A 22,971-nucleotide genomic window follows, 5' to 3' on the forward strand; every position below is an offset into this window, starting at 1 on the left:
CTTGCTGTTTTGGCTATGGGACAGCAAGTGAAGGGAAATCCTCTCTGTGGGACACAGATGGCGGAAAATAATCCGACGGGGGTTTTAACCCTCCTTTACTCCATCCAAAATGAAAAAAAAAAATGTTTTGCCTATACAGTAGTTCTACTTCAGGTTTTTGAGGAATAATGGGCGATAAACACAGCTGATGGGAAGGAGTGGTGTTGCTACACAGAGAACACTGGACAGAGGAAGTCTGTAAACTTTGTTTAAGCCCTTTGCCTCTCCTATTTCTTTTTTGAAATTCTTTGTTTTCACAAATAATACAGCAGCATTAACTACTTCCGGTCTGCCCTATAGCAGAAGCACTGCTACAGGGCGGCACGGGTGCGCAAAATCATGTGTGTGTATATATACGTGATTTCGCATTTCCGGGTAGGGCCGCCATTCGCGGCCTCGGCTGTTAATCACCAGTTCTCGGCCGGCGATGGCCGAGCATCTCCGACAGGGAGAGAGAACGGTTTCTAAACATAACAGTTCTCTCCCCTGTCAGCTCCTATGCACAGCCATGCAAAGCAGTGTGCTTACAGTGAAGCACACAAACAGCCCAGTATGTAAAAAGGCACACAGTTAACCCTTTAATCACCCCATGTGTTAACCTTTTCCTGCCCAGTGCCATTAGTACAGTGTCAGTGCTTTTTATTAGCACTGATCACTGTATTGGTGTCATTGGGGATGTCAGTGACACCAAGTCAGTTCCCCCCCAGTGTCAGAATGCCCGCCGCAGTCCCGCTATAAGTTTCTGATCGCCGCCATTACTAGTAAAAATTTACAAAAAAAAAAATCCTGGTATATACCGCCATTTGTAAATGCTATAACTTTCACGTAAACCAATTAATTTATATGTTTTGGGATTTTTTTTTCCTGTTTTTAGCAAAGACATGGAGCAGAATACATTTTTGGCCTAAATTTATGATGAAATTTGATTTTTGTTTTAAATTTTTTACTGGGCATGTTTAGTACCAAAAATCAAAAATATTATTTTGTTCTCAAAACTGTCGGCCTTTTTTTTTTTTTTCTTTTCTTTTCTTTATAGCGCAAAAAATAATTGCACAGGCGATCAAATACCATTGAAAGAGAGCTCAATTTGTGGGGGAAAAAAGGACATAAATTTAATTTGGGCGCAGCGTTGCATGACTGTGCATTTGTCAAAATAATGCAGCACTGGAACGCAAAAAATGGCCTGGTCAGGAAGGGGGGTAGATCCTCAGGAGGGCAAGTGGTTAAGTACAAATGTGTGTAAATGGAATTTGCATATATTCAGGTATTTTGGGTCATTACATATAAACAAAAAGCATAACTCTGTGAATAAAGAAGTCACCAATGTGGGTTTAGTGGAAGGTCGGACAGGGCGAGTCTTTTTTTTTTTTTTTTTTTTCTTCTTGAGATGCATTTTAAAGCTCCCCAAATTGAGGGAAGGGGGGTAGGTACTTGCATAGGTGGCAAAGGGTTGAGGGGCACCTGAATAGGTGGGCAGGGAGGGAGGAGGTAGGTAGGTGGGGGACCTGCTGTCAGCAGAGTTTACACCCAGATGGGTAGCCACCTCTGTGTGGATGTGTCTGAAGCTTTGCAGAGAATGGTCGCATTTATAGTGTTCCTCAGGTCGGTGGCATCATCTGTGTATAGGGGGTCTGTGGCATTAAAGTATCCATGGTGATCTTAAATTTTCCTCCATGTTTTTTTAATGGGTGATGTTAGGTCTTTCATTTAAAGTATATTTTTTTTTCTTCAAGAACCGGATTTGTTTGGCTAGTGGGGAAGTTTTTCACACGCCTGGGGTGCTGAGATGCTGATATGGAGAAATGTATGTTTCTAGGGAATTCCTCTTTCATCAGTGTCCCTTGTGACTGGCTGTTTTGTAAAAGTGATCCAGGGGCCTTACGGTGGTTGCCGGGCTCAGTAAGCAGCTGCATTGGTGTCACACAGAGATGGAGGAACGTCTGATCTCTGATAAATGATCCTGAAAGCAAAGATGTCTTCAGAAAGAGTTCCTGTTACCTGTAAAATGTTTGGAGGTTCTAAGTAATTTTCTAGCAGAAAAAAATACTGATTTTAGTGTGTGTGTGTGTGTGTGTGTGTGTGTGTGTGTGTGTGTGTGTGTGTGTGTGTGTGTGTGTGTGTGTGTGTGTGCCCCAGACAGCATGTGGTTAAAGCCGAAGTCTACTTAAAATGAAAAAATAAGCACAAGGGATATTACTTACCTTCAGTGAGATGTGTCCCTTGTGCTCCTGAATTCCCGTTTAGCAGAGATCTTCCTTCTATGAATCTGAACCCACATATTTAATTTTCATGATGTGAATACCAATCAGTTTTTTTTTGTATCCTAAAGGTATGTAGCAGGGTTGAGGTCTGGGCTTGTTCTGATCACTTCAGTTCTCCCACCATAAACTCATCAAACTATGTCCTTATAGAGCTGGCTATGAACCAGGGTGGATTTGATTTAAATCACTAGTCAGTAAGGCTTGATGTAAATCCTAGTTTTCTACATAAAGACTAATTCTTGCTGGTATAACTTTAATATACAAGTAGATGAAGATTTTTAGAATAACAACTTTTCATATTAGTTTTTTTATCCCCAGTTTAATAGGTAAATCATTCATATTTGGACAACTTTTCTGTTGTATTTAGGAAGGAGAAAAATAATCATTACCTTAATAATAACAATTTAAATAGATTTATTCATCTGAAACAATAACATTCCAGCATATGTGATTTGCTTAAACATCCATGTTTGGTAACTAATTTGGCTAAACAAAATATATATATTTTAAGAAACTTAGACTGTCAGCCCCTCCTCCTCACACTTAGTTTCACTTTCTTCTTGTGCAGATCTATTCCACTCCAAACAATCAGAAAAATATTGTTTCTATTCTATTCACTGAACTTCTTGAAACTTAGCAGTGAAGGGGCTGATTCTGTATTCATAGGTTTGTAGAAGTTAGGATGAAGGTCTTTTTCTTAACTCTGTTCATGTTATAACATTTTTGCTGTGAAGAAGAGGCATGTGATCTCCGCTGAGTCAAATTCAGTTTTGAGAACTGCAAAAGTAAACCGATCATCTGTGATAATATCTTGTAGGCAGAGAAACTGCCCAATAATCTTACAAAAACCTCTGGAAGAGCCTGACATTGTGAATGGATTCATGGAATTTATTTACCAAACAATTAAACATATACAGCCTTATTCTACATAATTAAAAAACGAATCTTTATTTCATGATGGAATAACCTTTGGATGGTAATATATTTTCCTCAAAAAGCATTTTATTTTTAAAAAATGCATTTAAAAATCCGATTTAAATAAAAAAAAATTAGGTTTTTTTTTTAAAAAAGAAATCATTGATTTTTATCCACCCTGCTATAAATACAGGGCCACAGTCATGCTGGAAAAGTCTTCCTGAAACTGTTCCGCAGTTACAAATGTACAATTACTGTATCTAATGTGTCTTTGTATGCTGTACCCTTTACTGGAAATGCCTGAACGCAATAATTTGGAGGGGTGTCAACATACTTTTGTCCATGTAATGTATTTCAGGTGGATTTATATTCTATAATTAGGAGTTCTAATGTTTTGTTATAAAGTAACTATTGATGCTGCGTTCACATTTCTAAATGGTTATATTTATTGTATGCGAGAACAAAGTTTTATAAAACTGTGTGTAATCACCTGGTGAGGAAATTGGCGGAGGGTTCCCACAAAGTTCTGATCTGATGTGACCCTGTTACTATTCAAAAATGTTTAAAGGTAAGGGCTCATTCACACTTGGCTGTTTTACCAACGCTTGCCAAACGCCCCTATAGCGTTTGGCAAGCGTTGGTCCGGCGTTTGCGGAGCAGTTTTTAACTTTAGGTTGCTAGGCGTTTGCCGAGCGTTAATAACACCCCACAAAGGCCTATAATGCAGTTTGAGTGGTGTTACCGCTCCGCAAACGCGTCGCAATCGGCGTTTGCGGAGCGGCACCATAGACTAGAATAGGAGGCTTCAACGCTTCCTGACTCGACCAGAGGCGTCCGTTTTGCCGTGACGCAAACGCTCCCGTTAGAACAGCACCATGTGCTGTAATGTGCAGAATTGGCAGAGGTGTTTGGGAAAAACGCTTCCCAAACGCCTCTCTGCCGCCTGCACACAACGCTAGTGTGAACGTAGCCTAAGTGTACATACTAACCTTTGCTGCAATCTCGTAAAATCGTCTGCTGAGGTTCTCTTTAAAAGTGACTTTTCAGGCGATGTCAGTCTCCTGGGTTCCCTGCAGATCCCTCTGGTACCTCCTGGAGACCTCCATGTCACTGCTGTATCCTGTAATGGGTGTAGATCAGAAGGGAGAACCAGTGAGCTGCGGGGGGTCCCAGGACTCTCCTGGAAGTATCCGTCTCCCAAAGGATTTCAGCAGCAGATTTCTCATAATCGGATGGTGTTCGTCAGTGCAGGCAGAGAGTGTATGTACACTAGTCGCTCAAAGGTAATGCTTGGTTTAAAGACAAATTTCAGATATGAATATTTTATACATAGTTACATTGGTCCAGCTTGGACCAATGTAACTGTATATACCATACCTGGCCATTGCCCCTAGAAGCTGGAAATCACTGAAGTAGACGCCACTACCCCAGTGATCTCCACTTGTTTCCAGGTTCCACGCTAAACAGCTGCCCTATGTATAAAATATCCATACCTGGAATTCTCCATACCTGGAATTCTCCATCCATCCGGGAGGGTTTTTGGTCATGACACTTTGGGCTGCTGGGGATGTGTGTAACTGTTGTCAGCTTTTAGATAGAAGTGATCTAGTGGCTATACAGTCACTGAATCAATTCCAAGGACCCCTGGAACGGGCTTCGCTCCACCAATTTGAAAGCAATAAAGCTAAGATGAAAAAATTGTACAGTTTAAATTTCTCCCCAAGCACTTAACCCCCCCCCCCCCCCAGAAAAACATTTCACTACCCACATGTGCACCGTAGCACCCATGTATAAAAATGCTGATTGCACTGCACATGTTACATACCATCATGCATGCTGGAATGAGAGCAATAATTTTTGGGCCCCCGTTTATGGTTAATTCTAAACCGATGACCTGTAAGGGTTTCTAGCATGTCGCCTATGGAAAATTGGGTTCCAAAGTTTTTAAAGTGGTTCTAAATCCTTAAGGTTTTTTAACTTTTACCTTCTGTGTCAGGGCATTCCCCCCATATACCCACCTGAGCCCGATCTCCATCCAGCGATTGTGGATGTCCACGTAGTGAACTCGGTGTAGAGTTATACACCCTGAGGTCATCACGGAGGACAAGGGGGCGCGCTTTACGTCTGGAGGAAAGGAGATTTAATTTCCAAATACAGAAAGGTTTCTTCACAGTAAGAGCTGTGAGAATGTGGAAGCTTAGCTGTGGCCAGCTAAGTAGATTGTTTTAAAAAAAAGTCCTGGATTCTTTCCTTGATATAACAGAATATAACTGGATACTATCATTGATAGGTAAAGTTGATCCAGGGAATATCCAGCTGCCTCTCGGGGGATCAGAAGGAATTTTTTCTCCCCAGCAGGAGCAAATTGGATTATGCTTTATTGGGGTTTTCTTTGCCTTTCTCTGGATCAACTGTGGGTATATGATTGTGTATTTGGAGGTTATCTATTAGATTGTGTGGTTTTCGTTTTTTTTTTGGGGGGGGGGGTTACTGGATGGACTTGTCTTTTTTCAACCAGATTAACTATGTGCACTAGCCCAGATGCTCGCCCTGCCCTCCTCCCTGGGCAAATTGATAGCAGTGGGAGCTGTTGGCTCAGTAAGCACAGCAGGGCTCCAGAGCAAGCCCGCATGTGTGCCCCCATAGGAAGGGGCCTTCTATAGTGGCACGCGGCGAAGAGGAGGAGCTAAGAACACCAGAGGGGCACCCCAGAAGAAGAGGATCGGGGCTGCTCTGTGCAAAACCATTATATAGAGCAGGTAAGTATGACATGTTTATTTAGTTACCAAAAATTTGAAGCTTTAGTATCCCTGTAATGTCGTCTCACAGGAGCATGCAATTTTTTAGTTTGATGTGTTTGGTATCTCTTTACGACCTCCCCTTTTCTAGTTTACTAAAAATTGTGTGTTATATTGCATTTTTGTGCACTAAAATTAACTTTAGTGTATTTTTTACGTTAAAATATGTGTTTGATAAACGGTTTCGCTAATATTGTGTGACTTAAATTGGAGCTGCCACCATTTTATTCTTCAGGGTCTCTCCTTTCAGAAAATAATAAATGTATGGGGGTTTAACTAAACTTCAGGCCCAAAATGTACCTTTTTAATGTGCACAAAATGCAAAATGGCTCTGGCAGCAAAGGAGTTAAACACTTTTGCATAGTGACTGGGTTGCTTTGAAAAGCAGTGCAATGAGCTGAAGGGGGGGGGGGGGTAATCCATGGCAGCCATACTTGATATCCATTTACAACAGGGTGAACAATGATTTCAGATTATTTTCTGGGCCTTGCACATTGCTCCTTGCTTTGTGCTGTACACGCCATTGTCTTTATGTGGTCTGTAGTTACAGGTATTTGTGAAGTAGTAATGTAGTTTGGTCCATTTTCTTTTTTATGTTGCTTTAGATATGGATTATGAAAAATTGTGCAGTGCTTATATTTGCAGTGTGCTCCTGCTGTCTGTACACACTAGGGCAGGTTTCTGCAAACTTGAGCTTTAGTGGTACTGTTGACTTTGACAACCAATCAGATCTTGTTCCTTTTGCAGCACTGCAAGTGATGCATTCCCATAAATACAATATATATGACTTGTGGGATAGTGCCGATGCCTCAAACCTGACTGCACTCTAATAAATAAAACTATTATTCATTGAGGGACACAGGAATCAGAGATATATGGGTTATCCTGCCAGCTACTGGAGAATTTGGACACTGGCATAAAAAAAAAAAACTGTGAGCCACAGGGTGGATTTGATTTAAATCACTAGTCAGTAAGGCTTGATGTAAATCCTAGTTTTCTACATAAAGACTAATTCTTGCTGGTATAACTTTAATATACAAGTAGATGAAGATTTTTAGAATAACAACTTTTCATATTAGTTTTTTTATCCCCAGTTTAATAGGTTAATCATTCATATTTGGACAACTTTTCTGTTGTACTTAGGAAGGAGAAAAATAATCATTACCTTAATAATAACAATTTAAATAGATTTATTCAACTGAAACAATAACATTCCAGCATATGTGATTGGCTTAAACATCCATGTTTGTTAACTAATTTGGCGAAACAAAATCTATATATTTTAAGAACCTTAGACTGTCAGCCCCTTCCCCCTCACACTTAGTTTCACTTTCTTCTTGTGCAGATCTATTCCACTCCAAACAATCAGAAAAATATTATTTCTATTCTATTCACCGAACTTCTTGAAACTTAGCAGTGAAGGGGTTGATTCTGTATTCATAGGTTTGTAGAAGTTAGGATGAAGGTCTTTTTCTTAACTCTGTTCATGTTATAACATTTTTGCTGTGAAGAAGAGGCATGTGATCTCCGCTGAGTCACATTCAGTTTTGAGAACTGCAAAAGTAAACCAACATCTGTGATAATATCTTGTAGGCAGAGAAACTGCCCAATAATCTTACAGAAACCTCTGGAAGAGCCTGACATTGTGAATGGATTCATGGAATTTATTTACCAAAAAAATGAAACCTATACAGCCTTATTCTACATAATTAAAAAACTAATCTTTATTTCATGATGGAATAACCTTTGGATGGTAATATATTTTCCTCAAAAAGCATTTTATTTAAAAAAAATTTGATTTAACCATTAGCCGCCCGGCCAATGGCCGTTTGGCGGCTTGAAAAGCGCTGCAGCTTTCCGGGTGCACGCCATTTGGCGTGCTCCCGCACATGCGCGGTTGCAGAGCGACGCAGCAGTGCGATCTGTCACCGCCCGTGCACCTCGGACACGGCCGATGACAGATCCGAGTACCGGCTCCCGTTGCCGGTACCATGTGACCTGCTGTGACCAATCACAGCAGGTCACATGACAGTTGTATACAATGGATGGCTTCATTCATGATGCCATCCATTGTATACTAGTGCCTAGCTGTGAATGGTCACAGCTAATCACATGCACATGTCATGTGATTAGCTGTGACCAAATCACAGCTAAGCACAAAAAAAAAAAAAAAAAAGCTGAATGAATCGATTTCATTCAGGTAAATGCTTGCTTATAGCAAAGTAATTCTTTGCTATAAGCAAATTGTGTAAAAAAAAAAAAAAAAAAAATACTGATCACTTCCCCAAAGTAGTACAGTGTTACCATGGTAACATTGTACTATTTTGGTCATAGTAAAATATGAAAAAAAATCTTAAAAAAAAAAAAAAATGTAATAATAAATTAAATATACTAAAAAAATAAAAAAAAATTAAAAAAAAATATATATTTTTTTTTTTCATACTGTCACCAGTCAGTGTCGCTGTTCACCGCCATGCCAGTTATATGATGACGTTGTACTGCACTGGTGACAGTATGTAAAAAAAAAAATAGTGAAAATATTTTTTTTTAATTTTTTCATTTTCCGAAAAATTATGACAAAAAAATACAACTTCAAAAAACTCGCCATGCCTCTTATGAAGTACGCTGGACTGTCTACGCTGCAAAAAGGGGTCATTTGGGGGATATCTGTACTGTTCTGACATTCTTGGACCTCAAGATATTAGATTGGCCGTCAGTACTTCAGGATTGATCAATATTCAGATCTATACCATAGTTTGTGAACTCTATAACTTTCCTACAAACTAAAAAATACATCCTAATTTGGGTTATTTTCACCAAAGACATGTAGCAGAATACATCTCGGCCTAAATTTATGAAGAACAATTATTTATTTGTAAACTTTTATAACAGAAACAAAGAAAAATGTGGTTTTTTTTCAAAATTTTTGGTCTTTTTTTGTTAATTTAGCAAAAAATAAAAACCCGGTGGTGATTAAATACCACCAAAAGAAAGCTCTAGTTGTGTGAAGAAAATGATCAAATTTTAGTTTGGGTACAATGTTGTATGACCGCGCAATTGTCATTCAAAGTGTGAGAGCGCTGAAACCTGAAAACTGGCCTGGGCAGGAAGGGGGAAAATTGCCCGGTATTGAAACGGTTAAATTAAAAAAATCTGATTTTTTTTTTTTTTTTTTTTTTTTTTTTTTTTTTTTAAAATCATTGATTTTTATCCATCCTGGTGAGCAGCTGGTATACCCATCACACTCCCAGGATGTTGGCTCTAGTGTCCTAAGAGGGTGAATGTCTTAGTAGGGGGAAAAAAAGGTTTCTCCATTATACTAGTAATTTTTTATTTTTTTTTATATTTTTCTTAATTGTACATTAAAAGACACAGGATCTTAGACTTGGACCATGTGTTAAGCAGAAGGTGATTGGACACAGGCAAACGGTCATAAGGACAACTCTAGCATAAGCCCTTCAACTCCCCCAAGCCTCAGTTTTTTTGCTAGTGTCTTTAGGTGAATGGATATCTTCTCTCAGCTCTAAGAAACACAAACCTTTTTTCATTTTTTTTTTCCCCCCTTTCTTATTTTTTGCATCTTATTTTCTAGAACATTCACTAGCTGCTTTGGAGGTTCTGAAGCTAACACTTTGCAGCTTTTCAGATCACTTGACTCCTTGGCTGGGTAACAATTCTAGACTCTGCCTGGAAGAGGTGGGGTTGACCTGTAATGTTGCTTAGCGCAGCCTTTCTCAACCATGGTGCCTTGAGGTTTCTTCAGGGGTGCCTTGGTAAAATGTCTAAAAATTGCCCAGAACTTGTATACAAGCCAGCAGGTGGACAAGCCAGCCTATTAGTTAATAAATCACCTCTAATGTTGGGTGTCCTACATGTGTGGATGTTGCTGTACTATAAAAACTATTCGAATAGTTTTTCACATTTTAGAATGGGGTGCCCTTTTAAAAGTGACAGTCTTGAGGCACCCCATTTTAGAATGCGTTGCCTCAAGACTGTCCATGATTTTAAAGGGTGCCATCTGGGCAGGGCTGTCCCAGGCCAGGAGGAGGGACGTAGGTGTCATAGAAATAAATATATATATGTTGAATTTGTGTTGTGTGTATGCGTGTGTATATGTGTGTGTGTGTGTATATGTGTGTGTGTATATGTATGTGTGTGTGTGTATATATATATATATATATATATATATATATATATATTTAGATAGATATATAATTTTTATTTTTATATTTTATTTTTTTTAGATAGATATATATATATATATTTTTTTAGATATCTATCTATTTATATCTATCTATATATTTAGATAGATAGATATATAGATATATATATATATATATATATATATATATTTCTATGACACCTATGTCCCTCCTCCTGGCCTGGGAGGGCCCTCACTTAGTCCCATGGTATAAATGGTAGGGGGCACTCATTGTGTCATTGTGGAGTTAGCTCTGATGAAGAAGGGTCCACCTTCGAAACGTGTCAGCCTCACTTTGAGGGTCTACCCTCGTGACGTGACTCACACTGGCTCTTCACTCCTTAGTTCCTTTGAGGATCTGTAATGCTTGTTTTACATCCTTGTTTGTTGGTGCGCTCTTTCTTTTTGCTTCACTTCAGTGTTTGTTTTGCAGTCTGTTGTTCTGTTCAGAAGAGTTCACTTTCTATTCTTGTGACATTTGGATTTAGAAAATTTTGGGTTTTTTGTGGAAACAAGTATTGGTGGTAAATCTTCAGTGGAGACACAGTTTTCCCATTTAAACTCTTACAGGAGTGAATTTCCCGTCCTAGGGGTAGAATTCCTCTCACTTGTTTCTCCCTCTGTTCGTAAGTAGGAGTCGTTCTTAACTCGGGCACTGCCTGTATATGGTGAGGCTGTAGTACTGAGACACCAATCATTTCAACCCTCTCAACATGGTTTTGACCATTTCCCAGATCGTCAAGGCTGCCAGCTCATAGTTCTATGTTTTAACAGGTCTCCTCTCATGCCAGCTTTGGGGTGCAAGGTGATTCATGTAGCTCTTTCAGCCAGTCCCCAGTTTGTTTATGTTTGCCATGGTGCCCACCTCTTGGTTGGACTGCTCTGGATGCCCCAAATGTGTCTGAATCCTGTGTCCCTAAATGACCGAGAAAGAAAATAAGACTTTTGGAGAAGAACACAAGAGGGTGCTTATAAGTGCAGCAGAAAACAAATTTATTAGTAAGAGAGTAAATATCCACTTGCGTGAATATGAAGAATAAAGCGCATGTTATGCAACTCTATAGTCCCAGGCATGGAAAAATGTCCAGCTAATCAGAACACTAAACCACCATGGAGAGTGTAAGCCGAACTGTCAAAAGTTTGACAACGTGGGATCCTCAGCAATGATGGCAGACGCTGGGGCATGGCTACGCATTTCACTGCGGTAACGTCTCTTTCTCAAGTCTGTCTATTCAGATATCCACCTCCCATTTATGCAAACAGCTTCCAGTATCCGTTTCCACCCGTCCATCACTGCACAGCCAAGGAGCAAAGGATCCAAAACACTGTCCATTTACATCAGGCTATCCATAGAGCCATCACAGGTTTGTGGACGTCCGATGGTAAAATGCAGACTGACACATATGTCCCAAAACCCGATATCCATCCAGTTCAGCACCAGTTCAGAGCAGATCCCCTGCTAAATCAGCTGACAAAGCCCATATAAAAGGACTCATGCACTTCTAGTACTGCACAACCTATACTGCAAAGTAAAACAAAAAGAGCGCACCAACCTTGCGCATTACCTCAGTAAATTGATTTTATTAAAATGAGATATATACTCCCAAACAAAGAAGTAAAACAAGTGTAAAGGATCCTCAAAGGAACATTGGAAGTGTAAAACCAGTGCGAGTCACATCATGAGGGGAGACTCTCGAGGTTCCTCTGACACGTTTCTAAGGGGTTAAGAGCTCTGATGAAGGGACCCCCTTCGAAACGCGTCATCGTGATGTGACTCGCACTGGTTTTACACTTCCAATGTTCCTTTGAGGATCCTGTACACTTGTTTTACTTCTTTGTTTGTGAGTATACAGGTGAAACTCGAAAAATTAGAATACCGTGCAAAAGTTCATTTATTTCAGTAATGCAACTTAAAAGATGAAACTAATATATGAGATAGACTCATTACATGCAAAGCAAGATAGTTCAAGCTGTGATTTGTCATCATTGTGATGATTATGGTTTACAGCTCATGAAAACCCCAAATCCACAATCTCAGAAAATTAGAATATTACATGCAATCAATAAAACAAGGATTGTACATAGAACAATATCGGACCTCTGAAAAGTAGAAGCATGCATATGTACTCAGTACTTGGTTTGGGCCCCTTTTGCAGCAATTACTGCCTCGATGCGGCGTGGCATGGAAGCTATCAGCCTGTGGCACTGCTGAGGTGTTATGGAAGACCAGGATGCTTCAATAGCGGCCTTCAGCTCTTCTGCATTGTTCGGTCTCATGTCTCTCATCTTTCTCTTGGCAATGCCCCATAGATTCTCCATGGGGTTCAGGTCAGGCGAGTTTGCTGGCCAATCAAGCACAGTAATCCCACGGTCATTGAACCAGGTTTTGGTGCTTTTGGCAGTGTGGGCAGGTGCCAAGTCCTGCTGGAAAATGAAGTCAGCATCCCCATAAAGCTCGTCTGTGGAAGGAAGCATGAAGTGCTCCAAAATCTCCTGGTAGACGGCTGCGTTGACTCTGGACTTAATGAAGCACAGTGGACCAACACCAGCAGATGACATGGCTCCCCAAATCAACACAGACTGTGGAAACTTCACACTGGACTTCAAGCATCTTGCAGTGTGTGCCTCTCCATTCTTCCTCCATACTCGGGGTCCTTGGGCCTCTCCATTCTTGCTCCATACTCGGGGGCCTCGGGCCTCTCCATTCTTCCTCCATACTCGGGGTCCTTGTGCCTCTCCATTCTTCCTCCATACTCGGGGTCCTTGGGCCTCTCCATTCTTCCTCCATACTCTGGGTCCTTGGTTTACAAATGAAATGCAAAAGTTGCTCTCATCAGAAAAGAGGACTTTGGACCACTGAGCAACAGACCAGGTCTGTTTTTCTTTAGCCCAGGTAAGACGCTTCTGACATTGTTTGTTGTTCAGGAGCGGCTTGACAAGAGGAATACGACATTTGAAGCCCACGTCCAGTATCAGTCTGTGTGTGGTGGCTCTTGATGCACTGACTCCAGCCTCAGTCCACTCCTTTTGAAAGTCCTCAACACTTTTGAATGGCCTTTTCCTGACAATCCTCTCCAGGCTGCGGTCATCCCTGCTGCTTGTGCACCTTTTTCTTCCACACTTTTCCCTTCTGCATAACTTTCTATTAATGTGCTTTGATACAGCACTTTGGGAACATCCAACTTCTTTGGCAATTACCTTTTGAGGCTTTCCCTCCTTATGGAGGGTGTCAATGATGGTTTTCTGCACAACTGTCAGGTCAGCAGTCTTTCCCATGAATGTGATTCCTACTGAACCAGACTGAGAGACCATTAAAAGGCTCAGGAACCCTTTGCAGGTGTTATGGCTTAATTATCTGATTAGAGTGGGACACTTTGAGCCGAGAATATTGCACCTTTTCACAATATTCTCATTTTCTGAGATTGTGGATTTGGGGTTTTCATGAGCTGTAAGCCATAATCATCACAATTATGACAAATCACGGCTTGAACTATCTTGCTTTGCATGTAATGAGTCTATCTCATATATTAGTGTCACCTTGTAAGTTGCTGCACTGAAATAAATGAACTTTTGGATGATATTCTAATATTTCGAGTTTCACCTGTATATCTCATTTTAATAAAATCACAGTTTACTGAGGTAATGCGCAAGGTTGGTGCGCTCTCTTTTTGTTTTACTTTGCAGTACTGGTCGGGCTTCTCCAGCCTTGTTTAGAGCTGCACAACCTTTGATCCATTGGTGGACGAGCTTCTACAAGTTTTCTTTCCATCCATCCACCCTTGATCTGGGTCCCTGAGGCCAGGAGGTGTTGTTTCTGTTTCCACTGAACAACCTATACCTGCTCCACCTCTCCCACTCTGGCGTCTTGGAAATACTAGTGCTGTGTCTCCGCTCCTTTCTGCCCCATAGTCCATAAGGAAAATAGAAGAAAGCCACCACACAGCAACAAGTTCTTGCAAATGTTCATTCCGAAGTAAATATACAGTCATGCTAATAGGACTGTTCAGAGCTGTGCGTTCGCTTTGAAATTAAACGTTTGCAAAGACTTGCCGCTGTGTGTTAGCTTTCTTTCTTTTTTCCTTTAGGATGGCTGTACCTTTTTTTTTTTTTTTTTTAAATCTTCTTACAATTCAGCTTTAAGATCAATTATCTATAATTGACACCAGGGCAGTTACGTCGGTAGCATTATTTTTTTTTATAGGCTTGGCTTGCATTCATGCAGTGGCAAGGCTGAGCTTAGAGAAAAAAATAATCGTGGGGGTGCGCAACTACCTTTTACTTTTCACCTATGGTGCCGTTGTCTTTTCACCTTTCCCCACCAACCTAAATGCAGCCCATCTGGTAACATGCACACCTACCTCCCTGATACAGCAATGTAGGACGCCAGGAAGGGCTGCAGAGCCTTTACAAAGAACACATGTGGTGGGCTCCAGTTCATGTTGTGCAGGATCGCCATGGCCCTATATGTTCCTATGGGGCTGCTGAATTCAGGACAGCCTCCATCAGTCTAGTGGAGGTTGGCACACTCAGACATGGATGTGGCCATGGTGCACAATGTAGTATGGGGCAAACACTGCTGGACTGGGGAAGTAAGGTACTTATGTGACCAGGTAGTCTGCCCTCAGGGGATTGTGGTACTAATTAAAGGTAAAGTTGTCCTTGTGGCTCCATGCACACTAGCGTTTTTTGAGCTTTTAAAAAAAAAAAAATTACCGTAAAAATGCTGGTAATAGCGGTTTTTAGGAGTGTTGGCATTTTATTCTTGTTTTTACAGTACGTGTAGAAAAAAAGCTGTTAGGGCTCCATGTACTCTGCAGGTCCTAAACTGACGTTCAGGAGCAGTTAAGCAGTTTTTTTTTTTCAGCAGCCCCTGAACTCTCCTTTATCTTTTCCTGTGTCCATGTGCACATCGCCGTTTACAGTAATTTTTTTTGAACGCACCAAACTTGCATTCAGGAGTAGATTTTACCGGCGTTGCAAACGCGGTTAGCCACGTTTAGAAGCGTTTAACTGTTCCATGTCCAGATCCTTTTTTCATCATCAGAAATGCATGCAAAGCGGTTTTTATGTATTCGAATGCACCCGGTACACCAGCGCAGTCAGTTCCAGGTTTCGCGTGAAGGAAACAATGGTAGAACGTTCCGCATTGTGCTCATGATGGGATCCATAGTGAATACAACCAGAAAAGACAGGTCATCTCAACACATACTGATCTCTCTGCTTCTGCTCTATTTCTCACAAAATATCTGAAATAGCTAATTTACTATTTTTCAGTGCATTCTGGGGATTTTAGAAGGTCTCCTGAGGTTATCTTTTAAAAACACTTCTAAACGCGGTATGCAAACACGGCTAAACTGACGTTTTTTTAACCTACGTTTTCCAGCAGTCCATTTCCATCGTTCAGAAGAGTTTTCCAAACTCCCCGTGCACACGAGCCCTTAGGAGCGTTTTAGGAACTTTTAGCGTTTTATTTTTTTTATTCTGTAGATTTTTTTGGGAGTGTTTTATTTAAAACACTCCCAAAAAAATCTACAGAAACTATTTTTCTGTTCCTAGATGCTGAAGCTCGAAAAACGCTACTAGCCGAAAGCAGTGTGCACATAGGATAACACTAGCTTCTAGGAGCTTGAAAAAAACCACTGGTGTGCATGGAGCCTTAACTTTCCAGGCACAGAACTGAGATCTTTCTTTTAACCACTTGCCGTCTGCCTGCTGTTTATAAACGGCAGGGCGGTGGCAGTGCAGGGGCGGGTTGCCGTTCATAAACTAGCTCCCAGGGAGCGCTCAGCACCGCGATCCTTTGCCCGCTGTGTCCTCCGGACACAGTGAAACACCGATCGTCGGACGGGACCTCTGTACGAGGTCCCGATCATATGATAACTGATTGGCCAATCAGTGATCACATGCAAAGTAGTAAGCAAGATGTCACTTGTGACATCATTGCTTACTACGTGTGAAATCTGTGAATGATCACAGAGGTCACATGGTACAGGGCTATTCACAACAGCCTTGTACCAGGTGACAAGCTGTGACCAATCACAGCTCACTCAGTACTTCTCAATGGCTGCAAGAATGCAGACAGAGAGAAAGAGAAATGATTGCTTTTACATCCTATATGGGTGTAAAAGCAATCGGTGTAAAAACAAAAAAAAAAAAAATCTTCATCACCCCCCACTATTAGTACAGTGTCACCATGGTGACACTGTACTGCTAGGGAGACAGTATGTAAAAAAAAAAAAAAATAATATTAAAAAATAAAAATGTAAAAAAAAATGTTTAAAAATTATAATTTTGGTTATAAACTAATTTGGATTTTTTTTTTTTACAAAAAAAATAACGGAATAAATTTTGGCCAAGATTTATGATGAAATATTATTTATTTGCAAAATTTTATAAAAAAAACACTTTTTTCCAAATTTTTGGACGTTTTCATTTACATAGCAAAAAAAATAAAAATCCCAGCGGTGAATAAATACCACCAAAATAAAGCTTTATCTGTCTCAAAAAAATGGTAAAAAATTCATATGGGTACAGTATTGCATGACCGCGCAATTGTCATTCAAAGTGTGACAGCGCTGAAAGCTGAAAATTGCCCTGGACAGGAAGGGGGTGAAAGTGTCCGGAAAGGAAGTGGTTAAAGGGGGTACATTTTGCACCTACTAACGTCAGATTTTTAAATAGGGGTTGGAGCCTGGAGATATACGCCATCTTGCATTGTATTGCATGGTCTGTTGTGAAGGGACTCTGTCATGAGAAAGTATGGGGGCTGCCATTGCTGACCTGAATTCGCACTGCCGTATGGTTTTTTTTTTGTTTTGTTTTTTTTTTTTGCTGTTGTGTATAACAGACTGTAAAAACAATGCCATCAGCGTATTAGAAGCAGGCACACATATAAAATTTTATATTGATATGAGGATGGGCGTGGGAGGGAGGGGGGGGGGTTTAGGAGGGAATTAGGGTTGTGGGAATTAAATAAATTATGAGGAATATAATGATCTTTTAATGAAGAAAATGTTTGTTAATTATATCTGATTGAAAACCAATAAATATTTATAAGGAAAAAATAAAAAAAGAAGCCGGCACACAATGTATTTCTACAGTATAATTTTCCTTTTTAGTGATGTCTAAAATCCTTCTTTTTTTTTTTCCAGAACAAGCAGTACATATACTTCTTACTCCAGCCCTTCCGAGCCTTGCAGTGACAATGAGCACGACATAACACTAGACTTGATGGTGACCTGCAGCCCACAGGTGACCCCGAACAAGACCCCGTCCCGACAAAAGGTGAGCTGTAAAGGCACAGATATGTACAGTACATTACTAACTGCTTTATAAGAGGTTTCTATTTCGGCCATTAAGGGACATGGGAATTTGTCGAATTCATAGGCTGGGTTATACTCCTACCTACAGGAGAAAGGCACTAACAACAAAAAAGCACTGGGCTATGAAATGACCCCGCCTACAACCATCACACCACAGTTTTTGCTAGTGTGCCTAGGAGAGGATGTGTGTTCTTCTCTGATCACTAGGAAGATTTTTCTGCTATCATCAAGCTGCTGCTAGATTCATGCTGGATATGGGAAATCCTGGAAGTCTTGCCAGTCCGCCAACTGCACTGGTAGATTTATTCCAGATTTTTTTAGCCAGTTTACAGATCTCAGAAGATGTACGTTGGGCAAAAAAAACATTCAGTACATCTCTGTAATACATACACATTTCCCTATACTTTAATCCTTTAACCCCTCGCCTACAGGGCACTTATACCCCCTTCCTGCCCAGGCCAATTTTCAGCTTTCAGCGCTGTCACACTTTGACAATTGCGCGGTCATGCAATACTGTACCCATATGAAATTTGTATTTTTGTTTTTGAGACAGAGCTTTCTTTTGGTTGTATTTAATCACCTCTGGGTTTATTTTTTGCTAAACAAACCAAAAACCACAGAAAATTTAGAAAAAAAAAGTTTTTTCTTAGTTTTTGTTATAAAATTTTGTAAATAAGTGATTTTTTTTTTTTTCCCTTCACTGATGTGCGCTAATGAGGCTGCAGTGATGGGCACTGATAGGCTACACTGATAGGTGGCACTGATGAGGAGGCACTGGTAGGTGGCACTGATGGGCATTGACAGGCATCACTGATGGGCACTGAAAGGCAGCACTCATATATGGCACTGATAGGCAGCACTGACTGGCACTGATAGGTAGCACTGACTGGCATTGATAGGTGGCACTGATAGGTAACACTGAAAGGCAGCTCAGATGGGCACTGCTATGTGGCATTGATGTGCACTGGTAGGCATTGATATTTGGCACTGATGGGCATTTGCAGGTGGTATTGATGAGCACTGACAGCTGTCACTGATGGGCACTGACAGGTGGCACTGCTGGCACTACACAAATCCTCAGGGCACACTGTCCCTTCTGAGTAAAGCCGATAACCGGCTCTCCTCTTGAGCTGTCAGCATGACAATTCGTGAGGAGAGAAATGCCGATAACCGGCATTTCCCTATTTACATGTGATCAGCTATGATTGGACACAGCTGATCACATGACCGAGCCGACATCTTCGGATCTCCTGGAGCCGCCCATGTGCTGTTAGAATGGGAGGACATCATATGACGTCCTATCAGAACGAGAGAACCACCTTGCGCCCGTCATTACCTTATATGGCAGGCGGGAGGAGGTTAAAGGCCCTGCAAGTGCAGAAGAATACCTGTTCATCTGCCAGAAATGCATGGAGCTCCTTATTGTTGTTGAGGGCTGACAACAAACATTCCGGTGGACTGAGCAATCAACCCTGCCAGGGGAACCTTTATTAATTCTGTCACACAGCAAGGCAATGCTCTACTGGACCAGTGAGATGGATTTACTACAAGATTACAGTTTGATTCATACATTCTTCGCCGCTCAGCTGCTCTAAGGTTGCACTGCATTTAACGTGACTGTTTAGAGTAAAAATCTGTCTTGAAGTGGTTGTAAAGGCTGATGGTTTGTTACCCTAATGCATTTTATGTAAAAAAAAAAAAAAAAAACCTTTTTGGTGCAGCTCTCCTAACCCCACCCCTCTTCTTCCCCAGAATATTTACCTGAGTCCGATCTTGATCCAGCAATGTGCCTGAAAGCAGCACAAAGCGGACTCGGTGAGAGCAGTGGGAGCCACTGGCTCCTGCTGCTGTCAATCAAATCCAGTGAGAACAAAGTGGCAGGTAGGGCCCAATAGATACACGCAGTGCAGCTCGGAATCAACCCCTACACAAGTACCCTCCTAGCAGGTGGCTTGCTGGGGGGGGGGTTACTCAGAAGGTGGGAGGAGCCAGGAGTGCTGGCAAGGAACCCCAGAAGGGGGAGGATCAGTGCTGCTCTGTGCAAAACCATTCCACAGAGCGGGTAAGCATAACATGTTTGATAGAGATATCACACACACACAGTATCTCCCAGAAGTGAGTCCACCCCTCATATTTTTGTAAATCTTTGATTCTATCTTTTCATGTGACAACACTGAAGAAATGAAACTTTGCTACAATGTGACGTAGTGAGTGTACAGCTTGTTTAACATGTAAATTTGCTGTCCCCTCAAAACAACTCAACACACAGCCACTAATGTCTAAACCGCTTGCAATAAAAGTGAGTCCACCCCTGAGTGACAATGTCCAAATTGGGCCCAAAGTGTCAATATTTTGTGTGGCCGCCATTATTTTCCAGCACTGCCTTAACCCTCTTGGGCATGGAGTTCACCAGAGTTTCACAGGTTGCCACTGGAGTCCTCTTCCACTCCTCCATGACGACATCACGGAGCTGGTGGATGATAGAAACCTTCCGCTCCTCCACCTTCTGTTTGAGGATGCCCCACAGATGATCAATAGGGTTTAGGTCTGGAGACATGCTTGGCCAGTCCATCACCTTTACCCTCAGCTTCTTTAGCAAGGCAGTGGTCATTTTGGAGGTGTGTTTGGGGTCGTTATGTTGGAATACTGCCCTGCAGCCCAGTCTCCGAAGGGAGGGGATCATGCTCTGCTTCAGTATGTCACAGTACATGTTGGCATTCATGGTTCCCTCAATGAACTAGCTCCCCAGTGCCGGCAGCACTCATGCAGCCTCAGACCATGACACTCCCACCACCATGCTTGACTGTATGCAAGACACACGTCTTTGTACTCCTCACATGGTTGCCGCCACACACGCTTGACACCATCTGAACAAATCAGTTTATCTTGGTGTCATCAGACCACAGGACATGGTTCCAGTAATCCATGTCCTTAGTCTGCTTGTCTTCAGCAAACTTTTTTCAGGATTTCTTGTGCACCATCTTTAGAAGAGGCTTCCTTCTGGGACGACAGCCATGCAGACCAATTTGATGCAGTGTGTGGTGTATGGTCTGAGCACTGACAGGCTGACCCCCCACCCCTTCAGCCTCTGCAGCAATGCTGGCAGCACTCATACATCTATTTCCCAAAGACAACCTCTGGATATAACGCTGAGCATATGCACTCAACTTCTTTGGTCGACCATGGCGAGGCCTGTTCTGAGTGGAACCTGTCCTGGTAAACTGCTGTATGGTCTTCGCCACCGTGCTGCGGCTCAGTTTCAGGGTCTTGGCAATCTTCATATAGCCTAGGCCATCTTTATGTAGAGCAATAATTTCTTTTTTTCAGATCCTCAGAGTTCTTTGCCATGAGGTGCCATGTTGAACTTCCAGTGACCAGTAGGAGAGAGTGAGAGCGATAACACCAAATGTAACACACCTGCTCCCCATTCACACCAGAGACCTTGTAACCCTATGAGTCACATGACACCGGGGAGGGAAAATGTCTAATTGGGCCCAATTTGGACCTTGTCACTTAGGGGTGGACTCACTTTTGTTGCCAGCAGTTTAGACATTAATGGCTGTGTGTTGAGTTATTTTGAGGGGACAGCAAATTTACATGTTATACAAGCTGTACACTGACTACGTCACATTGTAGCAAAGTGTCATTTCTTCAGTGTTGTCACATGAAAAGATAGAATCAAATATTTATGAAAATGTGAGGGGGGGGGACTCACTTCTGGGAGATACTACTGTGTGTGTGTATATGTATGTATGTGTGTGTGTGTGTGTGTGTGTGTGTGTGTGTGTGTGTGTATATATATATATGTATGTGTGTGTATATATATGTGTGTGTGTGTGTGTGTGTATATATATATATATATATATATATATATATGTATGTATATATATATATATATATATATATATATATAAGATCCTTTACAATCACTTTAACATTAGTCATAAACCTGCCTCGGGATTTTGCAAACTGTCGCACTTGGCTGTCCAGGAAAACAGGTGTCCAAGTTGCAAATACCTGTCTCAGACTTTGGAAATGGAGCTGCTCCTGTCCAGTAGACACATTGGGTTTGCTTGATAATGTCCCTCCTAGTGTCTCTTGATAAACTGCTCCAGCTGTCCCCTCTTATCCAGTTCTCACAACATAGGCCTAATTATTCTGTACTCCCAGATGAGGACTGAGAGCTGCTTAGACTCCTTGTGATACAGGCAGTGTGCACAGGTCCCAGGACAGCTGAGTGCCGGTGTGAGTTCTTCATCCAGCAGTCTGGATCTTTGGATCTTCTGTTCTGGACAACGTGAGAGAGCTGCCCCCTTTAGCCTGCCTCATGCTGATAGATTTCAAGTGTTTGGTTTTGGTATTTCTTATTTATTTGGTTATGAATCCATTAAATAGAAACTATATATAGAACCTGAAATTGCTACACATTTGAAATTCTCATTTGCTCACCTAATGTTCTACTTTTTTCCTTTCTATTTCATAATCTCCCACCCCCTTCCCCACACACCTCCCTTTCCCTGTCCCTTCCCTCTCCCTCTCTGCTCCAGACTGATGCTGCCACGCAGTGTGACCCAGATGAGGTGATCGTTTTGTCAGACTGAATCCAGTTTGTGAAGATCGGGGACCATAGCAGGATGTGTGATGTTTTGAGTTGATGGACGTTAGCGGAATAGCAGAGAGTGTTAATAATATGGATGTAGGGTATGTTTTGGTAGGTGGGGAGTTCAGAGGACGACTCCTGGTAGATATGGGTGTGGTACAGAACCTCAGGGGAGGGGGGGGGGGGATCCAGTGGATCAGACTTTCTTTTGGGGCGTTAATATAAGATCTTCTGGAGAGGCCAAATGTCAAATAACGTGTTCCTGTGAGTGGGTCTTACCCTGGAGTATTTTATTTTACTCTGGGTATTTTTAATATCGCCCCTCACTGGTAATTATTGTTTTATAATAAAAAAAAATGTAAACATCAAAAAACTTTGAAAATAAATGTACATTTTATTATTCTCTGGCTCCTGTATTTTATGCTTGGAAGATACACAGAACTGAACATCTACTGAAAGTACTGATCACACGTCCTAATCAAAGGGTCCTAGAATATGAACACTAAAGCGGAACTAAACTCTCTCCATCAGCATTAAATGTTTTTAACCACTTGCCCTCTAGAGGATTTACCCCCCTTCCTGACCAGGTTTCTTTTTTGCTACTAGACGCTGCACTAATTCAACTGATAATTGCGCGGTCATGCAGTGCCCAAACAAAATTAACGTCCTTTTTTTCAAACAAATAGAGCTTTCTTTCGGTGGTATTTGATCACCTGTGCGGTTTTTATTTTTCACGCTATAAACAAAAAAAGACTGAAAATTTTGAAAAAAAACTAATATTTTTTACTTTTGGCTATAAAAAATATATAGTAAACTTAGTTATAAATTTAGGCAA

General features: G+C 41.3%; 1 protein-coding gene across 2 annotated transcripts in view; it reads left to right on the plus strand.

The window, feature by feature from the left end:
* Positions 1–22,536, plus strand: part of DAXX (death domain associated protein) — a 63,002-nt gene extending 40,466 nt beyond the window's left edge. For both annotated transcript variants that reach the window (XM_089657182.1, XM_089657181.1), the window contains exons 7-8: positions 17,366–17,498; positions 22,084–22,536. In XM_089657182.1, coding sequence (XP_089513308.1) covers positions 17,366–17,498; positions 22,084–22,137 — 187 coding nt within the window. In that variant the 3' untranslated portion in view covers positions 22,138–22,536. The remainder of the gene's footprint in view (positions 1–17,365; positions 17,499–22,083) is intronic.
* The last annotated feature ends 435 nt before the right edge of the window (positions 22,537–22,971 follow it).

Source organism: Staurois parvus, unplaced genomic scaffold (assembly GCF_062004578.1).
Source record: "Staurois parvus isolate SC_StPar_1 unplaced genomic scaffold, SC_StPar_1.0 ptg000973l, whole genome shotgun sequence".
NCBI lineage: Eukaryota > Metazoa > Chordata > Amphibia > Anura > Ranidae > Staurois > Staurois parvus.